A 22,977-nucleotide genomic window follows, 5' to 3' on the forward strand; every position below is an offset into this window, starting at 1 on the left:
AGGAATTACCTATAAATACAAATTAGCTCATGCCCTCTTATACTTACTTGTATGATTAAGCCTTACTAGCGCACAGACATATTTCTATAGTGTTTTAGAGCTACCCTATTGGCAAAAAAAAACAAAGAAAAGAAATGGGAAAAATTAAGCACATCAATGTTTTCCATGAGAAAAATGGGTTTCTTTGTTGTTCCAAATGGAAGATGGCTATTTTACTGTATGGGGTCTTATATATATGGGACTATGTGCTGGAGTTCAGTACTTGCCAAGTTGCAGAAGATTCATCAGTCGTAGAAATCACACCTTTTCATGGTTTATTTATAAAAATATATGTTCAATATATGTTTTTGGTTAACATAATATTGGATATATTTATCAGAAGGAGGAATCATTTCCTATTCTAGAAAAAAGAGACGAAGGTGATAGTGTTAATACAAAGTAGCATAAAAAATACTTACATTTGAATTACCATAAAAACTATATCGTTGGTGTATACTGTAAACAATACCCTAAATTCTAAATAGCAGGTGTAAACTAGATTGACGAGTTATAAAACAGAAAATTATAATAATATGATTCAGTGTGATGCACGGCGATTGGAGAGAAGAAACTAAGACTTTCGAACCCGTTTTGCTGAGTTCTATTTACGTGTTTATTTTAAAACCTATTTTCTTCTTGAATCTAGTCAAGTCCTTTTTGCAAGAAATATTAGTGAATTTCTTGATAACATATATTATTTTATAAGCAAATTGTTAAAGGTATGGCTTTCTTTGTACAACAACTTTCAGTTTAGTACTCATCTTTTAACAATTTGTGGAAAATCAGCCATAAGATGCTTCACTTTCATCATGGAGTTCTTTCTCTATCTATCAATATTCTGTATATATTTATTTTCTTAATCTATGGACAGTGGAACTTAGTACAAGCGGTAGTTAGACAAACCGACCCCTAAATAGCATTTCACCTGCTATTCCCTCTCCCCTCTCCTATAATTTATTTTCATCATTGAAGAAAAACTCACACAGTACCAGACTGGCGATTTTTAAATAATTATAAACTATATCATGTTGATTGAAGAACCGAGAGCTCCTAAAATCAAATACTAAAAATTAACTTGGTAAAGCTCTGACAAAACATCTTGTGTTCCAGCCTAAACATGATAAAAACAACTAGAATCAGAGTTGTTCTAAGATTGAAAGTATACCCTAATGTCCAGCCAACCTTTCCCTAGCACCGACGGTAGCCAATAATTATATTTGGGAGTTCTAAAGATCGTGGAAAACCAGGTTCGATTGAACAAGCTGTCAATCAGGAACCAAAGGTAAAAGAATATCAGAACTCAAACGTTCTTTAGAACGGTAGAAACCTATATTTAAAATCACCAGGTCTAGAACTTAAGTCAGACCATCTAGCTTAAGACATAACAGAATATTGGTATACATTTACGCGGGCAGGTCCATATGAACCCCTAAAATAGGTGGCGCAATAGCGCTGCCTACGATATAATTCAATTTTTTTCTTTCTGTCCAAGGCACTTCATATAGAAATAGTTGTCGCAGAAATTTCAAAAGAAAACCCTTCGATTGGAAATAAAAAAGGCCTAGTGCTCTTTTTAAGGCGTAGCGGAAGTCCGAGCACTTTACTCCCTAGTCAATTCTTTTTCAGGGATGGCAACTCGGTCCAAGACAAAGTTATCAGTTTTCTTCGTCGCTTGAACTAGATAAACATGAGAAGGTTGAACTTCAGGGGTTTCTCACTCAAAATTACGATTAAGCGAAGGTTATCCTTAGCAGTTCTTCTTGTAATTATTTGTACAATATAATTATATATATATATATATATATATATATATATATATATATATATATATATATATATATATATATATATATATATATATATATATATATATATATATTAACCGGCAGTCTGTTGTCTGCACGCTCCTTACATTCCAGACTCTGTTTAAACTAGTCACAACTTACTGCTTACTTAACCAGTCACCAGTTAAACCAGTCACAACTAACTGCTTTACTAACGGCTTACGTAACGAAGTTGAAAATTTCAGCATATGTTGAGGGAAGTGTTTAAGAAAACAAAAGGTGCTATGTGCATGCTGCTGCTAATGGCACTGCTGCTGTACTCCCTCTCAATTTTCACTTTTTCCCAGAATTCCAATTTCCATTTCCCCCCAGTTTCACCGAATCTGGTTGGGATTTAAAATGAGAGCTCAAAAGCACAAGACACTTCTAAATATCAAATTTCATTAAGATCTGATAACCCGTTCGTAAGTTACAAATACCTCATTTTTCCAATTTTTACAAATTACTTCCCCGTCTCCCAAATCCACCAAAGAAAGCGGATCCGGCCCGGTTATGTCAGTCACGTATCTTGGCTTATTCTTCCTATTTTCTACCTGTATACTTAGCTTATTCGTATACATGTGCTTATTCTTCTTACCAAGTTTCATCCTGATCTCTCCTCTTCAAGGGTTTTCAAAGATTTCCAACCCCCCCCCCCCAATGACGCTGGATCTAGTTGGAATTTAAAATAAGAGATCTGGCTTACGAGGTCCTTCTTAAAAATAAAAAAAAATTTAAAAAATTAATCGCTCTTTAATTAATCGCCCTCGCTCTTTACGCTAGAGTTTGACTCTTTGCCACAATTCTACTTTTTAAAACAATTAAAAGCTTTAGCGTAAAGAGGGAGGGATTGCGGAGGGGACAACCCATTTCATATACGGAGTAATTTCTGTTCGTTTTAAGTTTTAATGTCGCTCCTTACTTTCAGCTAAAAAAAAATAGTTTTTTTTTATTTAATTATAAGTCAGAGCGAATTGAAATTGCGATTTTTTATAAGTAAAATGGGGGTAATGCATGAGTGCAATCAGAAAGTTCCTCAGGGGGGGGGGGGGAGGAAGAGAAAGAAGGGATAACTACCAAGAGCTTTTAAATGAACAATATTTTTCAATAGCTTATTTTTATATTTTCTGTCTTTTGTTTCCTAAGGGGATGAGAATTGTCCTGATGATTGATCTTTGCCTGAAAATATGGGTTCCAGGATTTGATCCTGACTGCAGCATGACAGACTGAAGGATCCTTGCAATAAAAAAGCATCGTTAACTAACCAATAGATGAGATATTGTCCCCTGGCGTCCTTCTGATGGTACCACGACTACAGGTCCATTTTCCACATTCCAGTCCATACAATCCATATTCATATGGTCCATTTTATTTGGAAATGCCTAAACATTAATGTTATGAGACCAAAGAAAAACTTAGCAACAAAATATCATTTAAATGATCTTGTGAATCACACCAGATCCTAAGATTTTGGATAAAAAATGTACAATCTATATTTATTTGCTGACCTTTTTCAAATTGTCGTTGTGTCTTTGACAAGTTTCAAATAAAGAATATAGCACAGCTTAGATACCAATAGAGTTGTGAAAACTTCTATCTTGCCCATGAGAAGCTTTTGGTACACAGCCGTAAACTTTGAAAGTAGTGAAAGTAGGTTAGATACATAATTAAATTCTTAATCATAATTAAGTTCTGTGTAATTCCCACTTCCTAGATGACTACATTAATATTATAAATTCTAAATATTTGCAGGAACAGACAGATTAAAATAGGTCAGTTCCTGTCACATGCATCGATGTTTATTTCCTTGATTTATTGAATATAAGCCACCGTTTTAGAATACTTTATTCAGTTCCTATTCTGTTTCTGTCCTCGTCGTGTACATTTACTGTATTATATGTGTAAATAAACATTTTATACATCTTAAACATTTTTATACACATAAACTTTATGAAAGTTAGAGACACTTGACATCCTCTACCAGTCGAACCCCAGATTGTGGGCCAACGCTACCATAAGACTCTCGAGAAGAGAGCACAGAGAAATAGAGTCACAACTTACAGAGAGTAAAATAGGAGAAACCTTCACAGTAAAGTAGTAGAGAGTACTTTTTACACAGCTCTGAACTTGGCGCCTCCTTCAAGCCCGCGCGCGTTCCGACGCGTAGATCGTACTACAACACCATAGGCGGGAATACAGTTATGAAAACCCCTATCTTGCCCATGAGAAGCTTTTGGTACAGAGCTCTGAACTTGGCACCTTCTCTAAGCCCGCGCTCCGACGCGTAGATCGTACTACAACACTATAGGCGGGAATACAGTTATGACAACTCTTATCTTGCCCATGAGAAGCTTGAATAGTTTTGTTGAATACGGCCAGTTTCCTGTCTCTAGCCGCTAGCATCACTACTGCGCACAGTGTCCCAAAAATAAATCGAGTTTTCATAACTGTATATTGGTATATAAGCTGTGGAATATAGCGAGGTTGCACTTTTTTTTGTATTTACTCATCTGAATAATCATGCTTAACATTACAAACCGGATGTTTATTATAGCTTCCGGGACAGTGTGTCATCATTATAGAAAAACTTGGGTGGATCAGATCTTTTTTCACTTTATTGCAACCTAGAGAACGAAGTCCCAATTAACACTAATATTTTCGTAAATTATCCAAATTCTGTTTCAGTAATCTGTCCAGAGTAATTACCATTTGAACTCTTCCGTTTTTCTTCTCCATCATCACTTGTTTTAAGCATCAATTGCTTTATGATATGACAAAAGCTATATTATGTTATAAGCGGCGAAAACTCATTGCAAACGAGTTTGCGCTTGATGAGATAATGAAGAGACCTACCCAAGCTAGTCTGCAAGTGGCACTAGTTCAAATCATGGTCGATTTTAGTGTTTATTGTTAATAAAATCTTATATGCTGATGTTCTTCAAACCAATTTTAAATCCTATAGAGGAAACTGTGGTAGAAAATCGCTGTACTTTTCACGTTTTAAAACATTGTACATTGTACTTAATTACTTTGTACTATAAGAAAAAAGTTTTTTGCTGCATCTTACGTTGGGACTGAAACAAGGCCATATGCAGGGGAACCCGAAAATATTTGTCTGACTTGTAAACACGTAAAATAATGGATTTGTTCTGCGTTATTTTTTTGTGTAACCCTCCTCCCCCAAAAAATTCCTTTTGTGACCCCCCACCCTAACAAAATCTAGATTTGGCCTGGGCTGAAAGAGCAGTCGATTGATATCTTCCAGGAGCTGTCGTATGACATCTGGAATAAAAAGTGAATCGCCAAACCAAGGGATAAGAAAAATGAATGAAAAGGTTGGCGATTTCTAAGACAGAAACTGGAAATAAAACGAAGAGGTGAAAGATTTCTTGTCTGTCAGATGTATACAAAATATATACAATTTAGAATTACTACAGTTGGAATTACTTAAGTGTGGAAGAATGTGGATCAGTAGCAAGATAACAGTTCCTCGTTTGGACTGCTGAAAAACAAGGATTATTGAATCGAAATAACAAGCTTTTTTGAATCAATTAAAATCGTTACTGTAATGACCAAGGCAGTGGGTAGGGGGCAGCCGTCATATATAGAAAAAATTCTATCCTGTTTTAGGTTTTAATGCTGCTCCTTATTAAAATTTGAAAAACTTTTTTTTTTAATTTATCCTATTGCATTCATTCTTATCTTTTTTTTTACTCTTCTTTTTGTATTTTTCGGGGGCTGAAGGTTGAAGGATCATAGCAGGGTAAGATAAAGGATGAAGAAATTAATACACTTGCTTTTCCGAAAAAAAAAATCCGCTCGTCTTACAACCTAAAACATGCAGAATCAGTATATGATACTAGGGTATGGGACCGCTGCTATTGATGTTAAGTAAAGATCTCCATCTAGCAGTGTCTAGAGTCAATCTACAGAAGATATTTAGGAATTGTTATTGCCTTCCAAAGTTTAAACGACAATAATAAAGCTAAGAAACCTGTAGAAAGCTACACAAGATTTGACCCCTCCTGGGTCATATCCTTTCCAAATTTTTTGAAGTCAAGCTCAATGAATACCATTCAATTGATGAAAAAATGATTTCTTCCTAGGAGCGAAGAAACTTGAGACAAAATATACCAAAAAAAAGAAGAGGGGAAAAAAGTGTTCACAAGAGCTGGTGTGTCAGGTTGTGTACATGGTTTTGAAGTTTATCAGGGGCATTCTAGTTGGAGTTGTCATAGAGCCAGATCTTGAAGCTGAAGGCAACATATTTTTACTTCTGATGAAAATATTGCCAGAGAAAATAAGCAACAAGATTTTCTTTGACAATTGGTTTTCGAGCTTGAAATGAATAAGCTTGCTAAAAATCAAAGAATTCCCTTGCATTTTTACGTTGAACAAAGCGCGACTTAAGGGCTGCCCACTCCGCTTAGATGGTGAAATTTAGAAAAAGAAAGAGAAACGTCAGATTACAGGACTGATATTTATTCCGGCTTTATTGCAGCGAAATGGTTAGATAACACCATGGTTTGCTTGGCTTCGACGTATGCAAGAATAACGCCACAGAATTCATGCAGGCGCCAGAACGTCAAGAATAAATCCAAGGTTGAAGTTTCAACGCCTGCCATTGTTTATGAGAACAACCGTCATAGGGGTATACATTTAGTAGACTTGCTGACGGATATGTGCCACAGTCATCTTCCAACACTAAAATGGTGTATCGGAATCTTCTGGTGGCTTTTTGACGCAGCAGTATGCAATGGCTGACTTCTTTTAAGGTCAGACGCCAAAGCGCTTACTTCAAAGGACAGACGAACCGATGATCTTGAGAGTCTTCGGGTCTGAAGTTGCTGCAGGGTTCTATGCCTTGGCGTGTGTTATGCCCCAACATAGACATGGCAGACAATTCTAAAATGCTGAAACAAATCCTAGTCCCATTCTAAGTCGCAATCGAAATCGACCGGTGATATCTGCTCAAGCTGATGGACTGGATCATTGGCGAAAAGATTGACAAGCAAAGCTACTGCAAAAAGTGCAAATAAGGATGTATCTAAAGCCTTCCGCACCAAGCGAAAGTGCCCCCATGTTCACATAGTTGAGAGTCTAATGTTATATTTTTACAGCATGGTCTAAAATTGACAATTTTGAATAAATCATACCAATATTTTTTTTTCTCAATAGTCTGACCTAGATACCAAATGGGAAGCGTTAGAGATTTTTTATGGTAATCGTTCATATAGGGGCCTGTATAGGGTTAAACTATATGGTTATTAAACTATTTTCCAGAATGATGATACAAGACATAACACGACTAATGAATGAAAATGACACAATTTTCGGAGAGTGTACAGGAACTACAAAAACCATTTTTGCCATTTCGTACTTTAATTTTATGGTATGCCATTGACATTAATGCCACTGTTGAATAAATATGAGCCAAAGACATTTTTAGGTGATATTCACAAGATGACTAACGACACCGACTTAGTCTCTCATCTGATATTCGGGAGTGGCAAAAGGCTACCTGATCGACAGCCGACAGAAGATAAGAATTAGTTATATTTGGAAAGCGGACCCAGGCTGCTTCTGGAATATTTTTGCTAGAGGTTTTTAGTGCCAAATCCAAATTATTACCCTTATAGCCTTAAAACAACCTATGGATTTCACTACTTTCTGTGTTTTGTTACTCATAATTTCAGAAATAATTGCGTTTTTTAGACCTTGCAGAATCCTAACTGAATTTCCAAATATGTTCCACCGATTTATTAAAACAAGTTAGTTCAGACAACGAAAAGGTAGTCACATTGGTGTAGTTTTCTTGGTTTCAATATCAAACTAAGGGGGGGGGGGTTCAAGTGAAACACTCTATTTAGAAATAATATACTGTAAGGATTTTAGAACGCTTACAATGGTCCCATAATCTTATGGTGTTTCTTGAAGAAACAATAAAGAATACATTCTTTTCCTAAAGTAAAGACAAAATTTTCAAAATAACTTTCCTTGACAGTCGTATTACGCCAACTTCGCTCTCCGTGTCGGATCGTAGTTCGTTCTGAAATGTTTGCGTTGGTACGTTTTTGCCGTTAATATTCGGTCATAGATACCCCATTTAGATCGACGAATCCAAAATGAAATAACACTACATTGAGAAACTCAGTATTGTATCGGATTTCGTAGGTAAAATGTATATTTGCTCGGCTATTTTAACAGCTGATTAGTCTTAATGTAGTCTATAGAGGATAGGATGATAATAATCAAAGATGCTTCGAAAAAAATATAGAAACACTACGACAGTCTTCCATGATCTTTAATTTAGGCAAATAATAGGCAAGTAATAATAATAATAAGGTAAATAATAAATGATATGATATTACCATAGGTACTAGCAATTCTACGAAACATTTATTTCTGCATTAAGGAGGGTGTCTTTCCAAAACCAACTGACCAATTCTATCGGCTCTCCTCTTCGTACTAGGCCCTCAAGAAAAGGCAATTGGCCGATTTTGAACAGACCCCACCCCCATCTGAGGATAAGAAATGTGTTCACCTGGTAGTTATTTAGCCAATTGTATTTTAATATGGTTAATTAGGTTTCTTGTTAAAAAACAAGCCAGTCAATAAAAGGAATACAAAAAAAAGTACATGCGCTTACAAGGAGAGATGGCCTAATACTATGATCACTGTTTTAACCATATTAGATAACTTTATAGCCGTTTGGGATTGGAGTTAAAATTTACTTCTTTTTTACCAAAAATTCTGGCACTATTAAGCCAGTGGCCTTTTCCTGAAAATTTATGCATCTTGGACTCAAAAATTAAATTCATGATTTTAAGAAAAAACTTGCTTAGCTGAAATTCTTCCATGTAAACACTATAAAATTGACACTACAAAAGCTGGACATTGAATATTATAAAATAACTATAATACTATATATAAATATACTATAAGTACTATAAAATAACTAAAAATACTGTCTTTGCACACGCACTTTTATATAAAACTGTGAGCTAAATTTATATATAAAAAAAATTCAATTGCAGGGAGTCCAACTAACCCCAAAATTTAGATGACTTTTTTTCCGAACGTTTCCATTATTTTGTTATAATTCACCTATTTCAATTTTTTAATCACTGAAAAATTATCTTCTTTGTATCTTGAATATTAGCATCATACGACATTTACACTACATTGATTACGCTGTAAATTTCTGTCCAAGTCTATATAAAGCCAGCCTCGGAAGTTGATTAAATCCTACTCCGACTAACCGTGCCCGGTTACTACATTGATTACTACATACACTACAATGATTACGCTATAAATTTCTTTTCAAGCAGATATAAAACCAACCTCAGAAGTGGATTCACTCCTACTCCGACTAACCGAATCAGGTGATATGCTCACTTCCTCATTGGTATTAGGATCGACAATTGCAAGTGGCTTTATCTCCCGTCGTTTTTCTTTCCGTCCACCATCTCGTCTTTGTGACGGATATCCCATCTGAGGCTGTTTGATAATATCTTCTTGCAAAGATAATTCTTTTTCGAGCCTTTCTTTTTCCAATTCACCACGAATTTCATCAATTGTCTTTGGTTTTTCTCCTTCTCGGCGTGGCACCCACCGATTTTGCTTCAAGTCAAGAACGTCCATTAACATAAATCGAATGCGAGATGACAAATGTTCGCTCTGGCTTAATTTCCTCATTTCGTCGAGATAAACATCAAGCTTCGTCAGCTGCATCTGCAATTGCTTTCCCGAACGTTTAGATTCAGCAACTGCTCTTTGGTACTAAATATAAAATAAAGGTGGTTATTACTCTTTGTTGATTACTTTATGAATGCATAAAAATTAGGGACCAACACACTCCCCATTATGATTCAAACGATGAATCATAAAACAGAAGAAAAAAAATTCACTGGTATTCTTTATTTCCATTTCGTTGAAATTATTAGATCCTAAGATTGGAACAAAACTTTCCCTAGTTTCTCTCTTTCTACACACAGACTCTATATCAAAATAAAGCACAGGCCATATTTCATTGTTTAATTCCCTTACTCATTAGATGTATTTTGCTCAAAACAAGTTTTTCAGAAATGCCAAGGGGATTAAAGACGTGCTAAGACACGTTCTGTTGTGTTGTTTACCAACGTGAAGTGTTGCGGCAACCTGTTCTGTTCTGTAGCCTGTCCTGCTTCAATTCAATCAGTATCCCTCCACTGATGTATATGAACCCTTTTTGACCTGTCATTCAATCTAAGGTCCCACACAATTTACCTCAAATGATTTCGAACATATATATATATATATATATATATATATATATATATATATATATATATATATATATATATATATATACACATATATACATATATATGAATATATATATATATATATATATATATATATATATATATATATATATATATATATATATATATATATATATATATATATATATATATATATATATATATATATACAATATATATACAATGTTATATATTTTGTTATACATACTTTAAGCATAGTACAATAAGGTCTCACCCCAAACTCCTCCAAATGTCACCAGATCCGGTTGGGATTTAAAATAAGAGCTTTGACACACGATATCCTTCTAAGTATCAAATTTCATTGAGATCCGATCAACCATTCGTAAGTTAAAAATACCTCATTTTTTTATTTTTAGATATATATAACAGATATATATATAACAAAAGCTAAGAGCTCATATGGCACTTGTGACGAGGTCGGAAGAGCCAAGAGCTGATATGGCATGAGCTCTAGCAATATTCTAAGAATCAATAGATTGATTTAAAGGGAAAATCAGATGCTTAATGCCGGTCGGGATTTAAAATAAGAGCTGAGACACGAGGTCCTTCTAAATATCAAAATTCATTAAGATCCGATCACCCACTCGTAAGTTAGAAATACCTCATTTTCCCAATTTTTCCACTCCCTTCAGTCCCAAGATGGTCGAATCGGGGAAAACGACTTTATCAAGTCAATTTGTGCAGTTCCCTGACACACCAACCAATTTTCACCGTCCTAGGACGTCCAGAAGCACCGAACTCGCCAAAGCACTGGACCCCAACCCCCCACTCCCCCAAAGAAAGTGGATCCAGTCTGGTTACGTCAATCACGTATCTACAACATTTGCTCATTCTACCCACTAAGTTTCATCCCGATCTCTCCACTCTACGCGTTTCCCAAGATTTCCGGTTTTCCCCCTTCAACTCCCCCTACTGTCACCAGATCTGGTCGGGATTTAAAACAAGACCTCTGAGACATGAGTTCCTTCTAAATATCAAATTTCATTAAGATCCGATTACCCACTCGTGTTAAAAATACCTCATTTTATTAATTTTTCCTCTCCCTTCAGTCCCCCAGATGGTCGAATCGGGGAAAACGACTTTATCAAGTCAATATGTGCAGTTCCCAGGTACACCAACCAATTTTCACCGTCCTAGGACGTCCAGAAGCACTGAACTCGCCAAAGCACTGGACCCCAACCCCCCACTCCCCCAAAGAGAGCGGATCCAGTCTGGTTACGTCAATCACGTATCTACAACATTTGCTCATTCTACCCACCAAGTTTCATCCCGATCTCTCCACTCTAAGCGTTTCCCAAGATATCTGGTTTCCCCCCTCCAACTCCCCCCAATGGCGCCAGATCTGGCCGGGAATTAAATTATGAGCTCTGAGCCATGAGTACCTTCTAAATATCAAATTTCATTAAGATCCGGTCACAAGTTCTTCAGTTAAAAATACCTCAATTTTTCTAGTTTTTCCAAATTAACACCCCCCAACTCCCCCCGAAAGATATCGAATTCAGTCCGGTTATGTAAATCCCATATCTAGAGCTTGTGCTTATTCTTGCCACCCAGTTTCATCCCGATCCCTCCACTCTAAACGTTTTGCAAGATTTTAGGTTTCCCCCTCCAACTCTGCCCAATGTCACTGGCTCCGGTAGAGATTTAAAATAAGAGCTCTGAGACGCGATATCATTCTAAACATCAAATTTTATTAAGATCCGATCACCCGTTCCTAAGTTAAAAATACCTCATTTTTTCTAATTTTCCGAATTAACCGTCCCCCCACCCCATCCCCCCCCAAGATGGTTGAATCGCGGAAACGACTATTTCTAATTTAATTTGGTCTGGTCCCTGATACGCCTACCAAATTTCACCATCCTAGCTCATCTGGAATTGCCAGAACTAAACTAACGTCGTATATTTTGAAAATTTAAAACCATATCAGTATTAAGAGACAGTGCAGTACAAGAAAAGTAATAGTAGATAAAAACCCCTAGAATGAAAGGAGTTTTAGGCATTAGCCTAGAAAGGAAAAGTTTAATGTAATCATTTTAAAAATGATAAAGCTATATTCTTTAATCATTGTGAACCACAGCAATATGAGAAGTAACGAAGTTAGAAATTACAAAAATCAAAAGAAAAGAAATAGAGGAGAAAACCCTATAGAACAGAAATAAAGTTACGTGGAATTAATTCTTTCAGAATTTAGAAAGTATTAATCATAGTTTCTAATATCCATAGCGCTCTCAGACGACCAAGACATCTAGGCATTCTAGGGATTAGACTAAATAGATATACGTTGGATGCAATCGATTGATAAAAAAAAAAAAAAAAAAAAAATATTCTTTAATTACTGTAAACCACAGCAAATTGAAAAAAAAGCCTAGATAAAAATAATAAGAAAAGAAAATGAGAAAAAAATTAAATAGAACAAAATCTAAATGAATTTACGTGGGAGATGATAAAGTCTCGTAAGCCTAATCCAAACGACATGATTAAAAAAAAAAAAAAAAAAAATCCAGCCTTTGGTGCCAAAGTAAAACCACATCGCTTAAGTTTCCAACGATAACTTTAATTCTTAGAGAACACACACACACAAACACCAAAAAACTGATCAATTTACAATAAATTTGCCCCGTCTATAATAATTATAACAATAATAAAAAAAAACACTAATCAAAAACGTCAAATTATATAAAAGCCATCAGAATCTTTTAATCAAGACTAAATAGTTGAACTAAACGCATTAAGATAAAATCATATGCGAAATGGAGATTTCAAAAAGGGTTCTTGGCTCTAAGACCCCCAGGATATAACACCATTACATCGGATATAACAATAAAACCATTTGAGGGAGTAACTCCGCCAGTGCATTTATATATTTAGAAGAAGACAATAAATAAATTTAATAAATGGGTTATCTCGCATAAAGAACGGTGAACTTACTTTGGCATCATATTCTTCTTCATAAGTTTTACCAATTGTGGAAATCAATTTGCAGAGACATTCCAGTTGCTCCTCATCACAAGATTTAAGGAGTTTCGAAATACAAAAATTCATAATTTTAATTGTCAGCATCCGTAATTTGAATAATTCACCGATAAATCTGGGAAAAAATTATATTAAAAATACTTTCTAAAGACAGGAGCTAAAGGACTACCAAACTTTAAAAAAGTGTCAATCTCTTTTTTTTTCTTCTTTTTTTTCTTAGAACAGCTGATTAAGCAAAGAAGCTTAAGGAAATTATGGAAATGAAAATTCCGATTAAGTTAAGAACATGACCTTAAAGTTTGATTTCCTGACTAAGGAAACAAAGGAAAAGAAACCCTAAAAGATCCTTAAACCGATTGAGGGTTTTATAATTTCTTAGGAGGATTAAGGGAACAACAACAGAACCTTTTAAATTTTACTTGGTAATCAGACTAAAAATACATTCTAAGACCACACTGTTTATACACGACGTTCAACAAAAACGTAAAATATGAAAAAACTAAAATAAATAAGAAACCAAAAGAGTATGATCCAACAGTTCGTGGTGACGAACTGTAGTAAGGAGCGACCCGGCTCTATAGAAACCAAAACTCTAAAAAAGGAAATTTTGATACCAATAGCTACATCAAAAGAATCGCATTTTAATGCTGATTTTAATTATATAAGTTTTATCGAGTTTAGTCTTACGCACCAAAAGTTACGAGCCTGAGAAAATTTGTGTTATTTTAGAAAATAGGGGGAAACACCCCCTAAAAGTCATAGAATCTTAACGATTCTATTACACCATCATTACACCATCAGATTCAGTGTATCAGAGAACCCTACTGTAGAAGTTTCAAGCTCCTATCTACAAAAATGTGGAATTTTGTATTTTTTTGCCAGAAGGCAAATCACGCATGCGTATTTATTTGTTTGTTTGTTGTATTTTTCCCCAGGGGTGATCGTATCGACCCAGTTGTCCTAAAATGTTGCGAGAGGGCTCATTCTAACGAAAATGAAAAGTTCTAGTGCTCTTTTTAAGTGACCAAAAAAATTGGAGGGCACCTAGGCGCCCTCCCACGCTAATTATTTTCCCGAAGTCAACGGATCAAAATTCTGAGATAGCCATTTCATTCAGCGTAGTCAAAAAACCTTATAACTATGTCTTTGGGGACGACTTACTCCTCCACAGTCCCCATGGGAGGGGTTACAAGTTACAAATTTTGACCAGTGCTTGCATATAGTAATGGTTATTGGGAAGTGTACAGGTGTTTTCAGGAGGATTTTTTGGTTTGGGGGAGGGGTTGAAAAGACGGGGATATACTGGGGGAACTTTCCTTCGAGGAATTTTTCATGGGAGAAGAAAATTTCCATGAAGGGAGTGCAGGATTTACTAGCATTATTTAAAAAAAAACAATGAAAAAATAAATATGAAAAAGTTTTTTTCAGCTGGAAGTAAGGAGCAGCATTAAAACTTAAAACAAACAGAAATTACTACCCATATGAGGGGCTCACCTCCTCCTAATACCTCGCTCTTTACGCTAAAGTATTTTTAGTAATGTCAACTATTTATTCTACGGCTTTTGTGATTCAGGGGTCATTCTTAATGAATTGGGCCAAAATTTAAGATTTAGTGTAAAGAGAGAGGTACTGACGAGGGGGCAAACCCTCTCATATGTGTAATAGAAACATGAGAATAAAAAATTCTTTACGTAAGCTAGTTTATAAGTTACGTATATCTTTTACTAATAAAAAGATTCGTAAAAAATTTAAAGTTCTAGTTGCCTTTTTTATTAACCAAAAAATTGGAGGGCAACTAGGCTTCCTCCCCCGCTCTTTTTTTCTCAAAATCATTCGATCAAAATTATGAGAAAGCCATTCAGCAAAAAAAAAAAAAATATGCAAATTTCGTTTTAATTATTTCTCTGCGGAGAGCCAAAATCAAAACATGCATTGATTCAAAAACGTTCAGAAATTAAATAAAAAAAAACAAGTTTTTTCAACTGAAAGTAAGGAGCGACATTAAAACTTAAAACGAACAGAAATTACTTCGTATATGAAAGGGGCTGCTTCCTCATCAACGCCCTGCTCTTTACGCTAAAGTTTTTTACTGTTTTAAAAAGAAGAGTTGAGAGAAAGAGTCAAACTTTAGCGTAAAGAGCGGGGCGTTGATGAGGAAGCAGCAGGGTGAGAGGAACCCGTTGCAACCTTGCTTGTACCAACTATCTTCACAAAAGCTTCATCCAGAAGTCAGTTATCACGTTGAACAAGATTCCAGCCAAAGCATCCCGGCACAAGAAAGTCATCTTTAGGATAATAACTTCTCTAGACAACAGCTTGAAGGTGATAGTTTAATTTCCAATACTACAAGTATGGCAACTTCAAATGGTACAACGAATTTTGCGCAGTCACGTACGCATATTTTGTTTTGTTAACGGGGGAGGGCGATAATAAATAACGTTCAAGGGGGTAACCAAAAAACACAATCTATTCAATAATTTAAATATAAAATTAAACATAAAAGTTCCCGTCATTACAGGATATTTAGGAATTGGAGGGGGTGGTAGCAACCCCCTCCCTGTAAATGACCCTGGTTTTAAATAGTTTTTCTTTATTTTCTTTAGAAACAACCTGTCATCTATACAATTGATAATCTTTCTATAGAAAATACGGGTTTTAAAGCCTTATTAGAGATTATATAGTCACAATCTAACTTCAACATTTTGGTTAATGCGATTCATTAAGAGCTTATCGACATTGTGGCGCGCAAATCCGAACGTTCTAAGGCGCAAAAACTCAATAATTCCAAGTTTAATACTACAAGTCCTAGTACTGAGCTAAAGAGGCAATTACACCATGCACCACTCCATTCTATAACCCGAATATTCTAATGCGCACAAACTCAATGATTCCAAGTTTGAATACTACAATTCCAAGTTTGAATACTACAATTCCTAGTGCTGAGCTAAGGAGGTAAATACACCACACACCACTCTATTCTAAATGTAAATTATCCAGTGTTATTCGCTTCATCCCAAATCTTATAAACGCCATCAGAGTCTTTCAATCAAGACTAAATAGTTGAACTAAAAGCAAAAAGTTGCAATATTGAATTTATGAGTTATTGAAAACATAAGAAATTATATACAAAATAGAGAATTCTAAAAGGATTCTTGGCTCTAAGACCCCCAGGAAATAACCCCACCTCTGAGTCCAGGATATAACACATTTCGATTAATGCGATCCATTAAGTGTATCAGGATTGTGGCGCATGAACGCATTGTGCGGCATAAACCCGAACGTTCTAAGGCGCACAAACTCAATGATTCCAAGTTTGAATACTACAATTCCTAGTGCTGAGCTAAGGAGGCAAATACACCACACACCACTCTATTCTAAAGGTAAATTATCCAGTGGTATTCGCTTCATTTTGTATTTAACTCAATAACCGTTTGCTTTGAAAAATTGTTTAATTTTTACAAGAGAAACCACAGACCATTACTAAGAACAGACACGTGCACAGAAGAAGGAGCGTGGCTCAAGGTCTGAACATCCTGACATCTCTTAATTGGCTAAAACCTAAATCATAATATCCTATATTTCCTGAAGCTATAGCATTTTTGATATACCTCATCCTTACCCCCACCCCCTCCACAAAAAGGATTAATTTTAACACGTAAAGAGTAACACCTTTTTTACAAATAAACGTGTTATTTTCCAGGAGCTGAATGTCAAATCATAACTGTAATGAGCATTGCACTTGAATTCACAACAATTCTTCACATTAAGTAAACAAAGGAATAGTTTACATTATACTAAATATGTAGTTTATAATAAGTATGTAAATATATAAAGTAGTTTTCAGGTCAAAAAGTTATTTGATAATTTACCTGATATTCCCTAACATAATACGTTTTGTTTTTGCTATCCTCTCGTTCAATTCCATTTGTAATTCTTTTTTTTTCTCTTCTGTATCGGCTTCTTCTAAGGCTTTCTGTTTAGATACAATTTCTTCTTCGTCCTTTTTCTCCTTTTCGAAAGTCTGCTGACATCTGTCGAGCAAAAGTTCTCCGAAACTGACTTTCCCAGTTCCACTAGCCGAGGGTACTTCTTTCTCAAACATCAATTTACACAGTTCAGCGTAAATCGGAGCATAAATATTTGAGCAAATTGGAGCATAAATTGGATCATCAACGGCCTAAATAAAACAATTTGTGTACGTCTTTACAAATATGTAAAATGTTTAAATAATGTATAACATGTATAAAACAAGAAGAAATACGGTTTCTACAAGCCCAGCAAAATTATATTACTTGCTGTAACGGAATTAATATATTTGATTTATTAAACTCAATAATATTATAAGCGAGACGAATTTTCCTAGCCTTTCTTTTCACTTTAGGGAGGATGAGATGTTTGTTTCAAGAAACTACTATCACAAGCCCCGAAGGGCCGAAGTTGTATCTCGGGTAAATAAATAAAACAGGACATACAAAAAGTATAAATAACAACGAAAACAAAAAAAAAACACTAAAATTAAAATTATCAGAATTAAAATGCACTCATTAGTCATTAATTAAACGGATGACCATATCGCAAAATAATAAATATAAATATTTTTTTAAGGAACATTAAAAAAGGAATGGAAAAGGCATTTGTATTTATATCATTTGCATTTATATCTGGTAGCAATAAATACCACAGTGAAAATAATCCCCTACCTTCAAAGGTCAGGAGTGAGCCACAAGAAGAAAATATTAACGTCAGGTAGCCTTAGACATTAAGTTCGGTAAAAACTCTAATTAGAAGTTTTTTTGATCACTCAATAAAGTTTTGGAGTCACCTGCACAAGAAATAAATATTAAAAAAAAAATGCTCACATGAGAACAGGAAAACTGTCGGCTAGATTTATTTTTAGTAGTCCTTTTAAGAATGGGTCTTTTCAAGACTATTATGCCAAATTAAGACCCTTGTGATTCTACGCTGGAACAATGACAAAAGGAGTAAAAACCACGTGGAGGACGTGAGTAGATATAGGAGAGAAAGAAAGCCCTGGGATTATTGATCTCATGAAAGGCATGAATTCCAAGAAAATATTAACTTTTTTAAGAATCGACTACTATGAAGCATAATAATAAAAAAGAGCCAAGAGCTCATATGGCACTTGTGACGAGGTCGGAAAAGCCAGGAGCTTCTTCCAACCAAGTTTCATTACGATCTCTCCATTCTAAGCGGTTTCTAAGATTTCCAGTTTCCCCCTCCAACTCCCCCCAATGTGACCGGATCAGGTTAGGTAAGGTAAAAAAGGTAAAGGATACGGCATTAGACTTTACAGTCCCTACCGGCGGTGCTGATCTCCGTTTCTTGGCCCTTCAGCCAGGAAGTGCAATGGGGGGTTGGGGGCCAACCATCCTGTGCTTTCGCACACCCTTCCTGTTTACCTTCCCCAGATTTCTCCAGGTACCCATTTAAAGCTGGGTCGACTCTGGCTAAGCTTACAGAGTCACGCCACTGACTCCCGTCCCAAACTGAACAATTGGGTACACTGGGATTCGAACCCGCGTCCTTTCAGACAAAGAATCCCAAATCCAGCGGGATTTAAAATAAAATAAGTTAGGATTTAAAATAAGAGCTCTAATAAGAGACACGAGGTCCTTCTAAACGTCAAATTTCATTAAGATCCGATAACCCATTCGTAAGTTAAAAATACCTCATTTTTTCTATTTTTTCCGAATTAACCGTCATTCTACTTGCCCCCAGATGGTCGAATCGGGAATGCGACTGTTTCTACTGGTCGGGTCCCTGATATGCCTGCCAACTTTCATCGTCCTAGCTTATCTGGAAGTGTCCAAACTAGCAAAAGCGGAACCGACAGAAATTGTAATCGCTATATGTCACTTGGTAAATACCAAGTGCCATAAAAAATGTAAATAAGCGTGTAAAAAGCGTAATAAAAGGCAAAGTTGAACTAGAATTCTTAAATATATATATGACGAGACAAATTAAATAAAAGTTTTATCGAATATAAATTATGGAGCTAAATGTTATAATCCAAGCTTAGCCCAAAAAGACAATTAATTAAGTCCGACTGTCACGAAGTCACTGATACCACCTTCGATATCGATAATTCCAATAACTAGCTACGCACTAGGAATAGTTTAAACTTTTCTAACGAGAAAAATTTAATAAAGTTTTATCGAACATATGGAACTAAATGTTATAATCCGAGCTTAGCCAAAACAGACCATTAATTAAGTCCAACTGTCTCGACGTCACTGATACCACCTCTAATATCGATATCTCCAATAACAATAACAAGATTAAAGTAGAAATAGTCGCTTCCCCGATTCGACCATCTGGGGGCAAGTGGAATGACGGTTAATGACAGTTAAGTCCAAGAACTAGGAATAGTTTAAACTTGGGAAAAAAAAATCCAGAGAAATATTCTCAATTTAAAGATTCACAAAATAAAACGTAGATAAAAAGCTTCAGTTAAAGTTTGGTATGAATATTAACCATGTTACTGTAATTTGCCTTTTTATTTAATCAAATAGGCCGATAGTTCCAACAAAGTAGGCAGTAAGGTATATTATCTGAGGGCCAATGCTTGAATCAATACACAAATAATTCCGACATATTTTAACTTCATCCAAATTACAAAGAAAAAAAACATTCGTTATTCATTCTACCTTACAATATTTACCTTGTCAAAGATGATTTGAACCATAGCACTTAATCTTTCCTCTGTATCAACCTCCATTTCCAAAATGTTCTTGGAAATTTTATCGTAATTTTCAGGCGTCAGCTTATTTAGTCTACCTCTGATAGCTTTCTTTAGATCCTGCGCAAAAGAAACCATCATTAAATACAATTGTTTAAAATAAAATGAACACTCTAAACAATTAAACAAAATCAGTCCTGTTGAGCAAAAACCACCATCGTATTGGTCTGGTCATAGATGTTAGTTTTCATCATATCAGCGACAAAATAACTGAGTAAAATGAAAGTTATAACATTCCATTGATATAAAAAGTTCTATTACAGAATTTATATTTATAAATCCATATATGAGGGGAGAAGAGGGGCAGCAAGCATTCCGTGTAGCAGATATGGTCTGAAGAGACGGACGCTTAAAATGGTTAGAAGACCAACTTCAATAGTTATATTAAAATTTCGACCCCGTATCACGGCTTTGGTTTAGGATCAATAATTTTATGATTAATCAAACAGTTCGTGGTAACGAACTGTAGCAAGGAGTCAAACAGTTCGTGGAAACGAACTGTAGTAAGCAGCGATCCGGCTCAATAGTAACCAAAACTCTAAAAAATGGAATTTTGATATCAATAGCTACATCAAAAGCATCGCGTTTTAATGCTAATTTTAAATATATAAGTTTCATCAAGTTTAGTCTTACCCATCAAAAGTTACGAGCCTGAGAAAATTTGCCTTATTTAGGAAAATAGGGGGAAACAACCCCTAAAAGTCGTAGGATTTTAACGAAAATGACACCATCAGATTCAGCGTAACAGAGAACCCTACTGTAGAAGTTTCAAGCTCCTATCTACAAAAACGTGGAATTTTGTATTTTTTGCCAGAAGACAAATCACGGGTGCGTGTTTATAATAATAATAATAATAATAATATTTATTTCTAACCCACATACATCAAAAAGATAAATAGTGGAGTAAAAACTTGAAGAAAAACGGAAAACAAATAACAAAATAAAAAAACAAATAACAAAAAAAAACGAGAGTCAACAATAGACATTAATCATACAAACGGATCAGACCGTGGTGAGGCGACAAACGCCGATACGCCGTTTCTGAGAGCTTTTTGTGTAGATCAGTCAGCTTCTCAGTAATGTTCGGAAGATGGAACTTTTTGATTATCTTTCGATTCTTATACCACAGAGGAAGATAGAGAAGAAATTTACAGAAACGGAAATAAGAGGATCGAATATCGCTAATATCTTTTTTCTTAAATATAGGGTAAAGCCCAGAAAGGTAAAGAACAGAATGATCGGAAAAAGTAGAATAAAGCTTACCAAGGGCAATACGATTGTATTTCCCTCGATTGGCTACAATTTTAGAATAACCAATCTGGATTTTCACTCTAGCATCCCAGACAGCACGCTCCCGAAGAGTTTTAAGATTTTTTGTAATTGTAATACCCAACCACCGGATCGAATCTACATGAGGGATAGAAAAATTTTGAAAAATTAGAGGCCTAGGAGAACAGGGAACATTGAAAGAAAGATACTCACATTTATCAACATTAAGCGAAAGACCGATTTTAGTAAAAGAAGAAGAAACTTTATGAACCATCTGCGATAGACTGAGTTTAGACCGGCTAATTAGAAGAATGTCATCAGCATAAGCAAGGTAAGAAATATCACTCAAACCAACAAAACACATAGAAGAAATATTCTCAAGAATACCAGAGATACAAAATTTGAAAATACTAGGAGATAACACTCCACCCTGCCGTACGCCCCGACGAACAAGAACATTAGAAGATGAAAGGGCACCATTAGTTTTAATTCGAAGATAAGAATTACTATACCAAAACTTTAGAAGAAAAATAACTGAAAGGTTAATACCGTGACTATAAAGAGAGTAAAGAGCCTGACTATGTACAACACTATCGAAAGCCTTAGAAAGATCAAGAGCACAAATATGAAGACCATACCCTTTAGCCGAAGCATCTTTAAGAAGGAAACCAAGAGCACGGTGAGCGTGCTGGCACCCGATGCCAGACCGAAAACCAAACTGATTCTCCCCGAAATTAGCATTCATACTTATGAAAGGAAGTAGGATGTGTTCAAGGATTTTACTAAAATTACAAGCAACCGTGATAGGCCTGTAAGAAGAACAATCCAAAGGAGTCTTACCTCGTTTAAGTACAGAAGTGACAGTTCCACACAAAAAGCTGTCAGGAACGAGGGAACAACAAAGGCACATTTGGAAAAACAACTGTAAATGGAAAAACAAAGACGGGCAATTTATTTTTAGATGACAAACACTGATACCGTCAATATCAAGAGAACTTGATTTCAATTTCTTAACAGATGCAATTACAGCGTCAACTGAAACGGGAATAACTTGTGCCTGAGTCAGGGAAGGCGGGAGAACCGAATCAAGCAGTTTCGAATAAAGCGCGTGCACTGCATAATTCACTTTGGAAAATATAACTGAATAGTGGTCAGACCATGCAGAAGGCGTAATGGGGCAATTAGGATTTGCCGAGTTATTTAAATTAGCTGAATTAATCACTTTGTCCCATTCTTTCTTATTGGTAGGATATTCTAACCCTTTGAAACGGCTCGATCGCAGACATTTCTTGAACTCACGCTTAGTTTTTTGTTTTATTTCAAACACATTCCCAGCTAATGGTCGACCGTTAGCAACCCATATACGCAGCCACAATTTGGCTTTATTTTTCACACTTTTCAGCTCAGGGTCACACGACCAGATTGGTTTCCTTGTACTTTTCCTCACTCGCTCCTGAGGGACAGCAACCTCCTCAGCGCGTTTTAAACACCACACGATTTGGTTGTAATAATGATTCAGATCGTAATTACTTTTAGTAGGACTAACACTCAGCTGGAGTAGATGAAAAGGTACACGTAAAGAACCAAGGAGAATGGCCAGGGTTGAAATATATAATGGCATATTAACATTTTTCCAATTACTCCGCACAAACCATTTAGAGGCAGGAGCACAAGCCTGGTCAGTACTATCTTTTCTAATCGAAAAGCATAGCGATAAAGGAAGGTGATCAATATCTTGCTCATCTTCGTGGACATGCACTGTTGAAGATGTAATGAACGGGGAACA

General features: G+C 35.5%; 1 protein-coding gene across 5 annotated transcripts in view; it reads right to left on the reverse strand.

Moving 5' to 3' along the window:
- Positions 1 to 22,977, reverse strand: part of LOC136027920 (uncharacterized) — a 63,201-nt gene that overhangs the window by 22,224 nt on the left and 18,000 nt on the right. For all 5 annotated transcript variants that reach the window (XM_065705357.1, XM_065705362.1, XM_065705360.1 and 2 more), the window contains exons 3-6: positions 19,845 to 19,982; positions 17,032 to 17,339; positions 13,118 to 13,277; positions 9,207 to 9,644 (exon numbers count right to left, since the gene is read on the reverse strand). In XM_065705357.1, the coding sequence (XP_065561429.1) occupies positions 9,207 to 9,644; positions 13,118 to 13,277; positions 17,032 to 17,339; positions 19,845 to 19,982 (1,044 nt within the window). The remainder of the gene's footprint in view (positions 1 to 9,206; positions 9,645 to 13,117; positions 13,278 to 17,031; positions 17,340 to 19,844; positions 19,983 to 22,977) is intronic.

The sequence above is a fragment of the Artemia franciscana genome, chromosome 6, assembly GCF_032884065.1.
Source record: "Artemia franciscana chromosome 6, ASM3288406v1, whole genome shotgun sequence".
NCBI lineage: Eukaryota > Metazoa > Arthropoda > Branchiopoda > Anostraca > Artemiidae > Artemia > Artemia franciscana.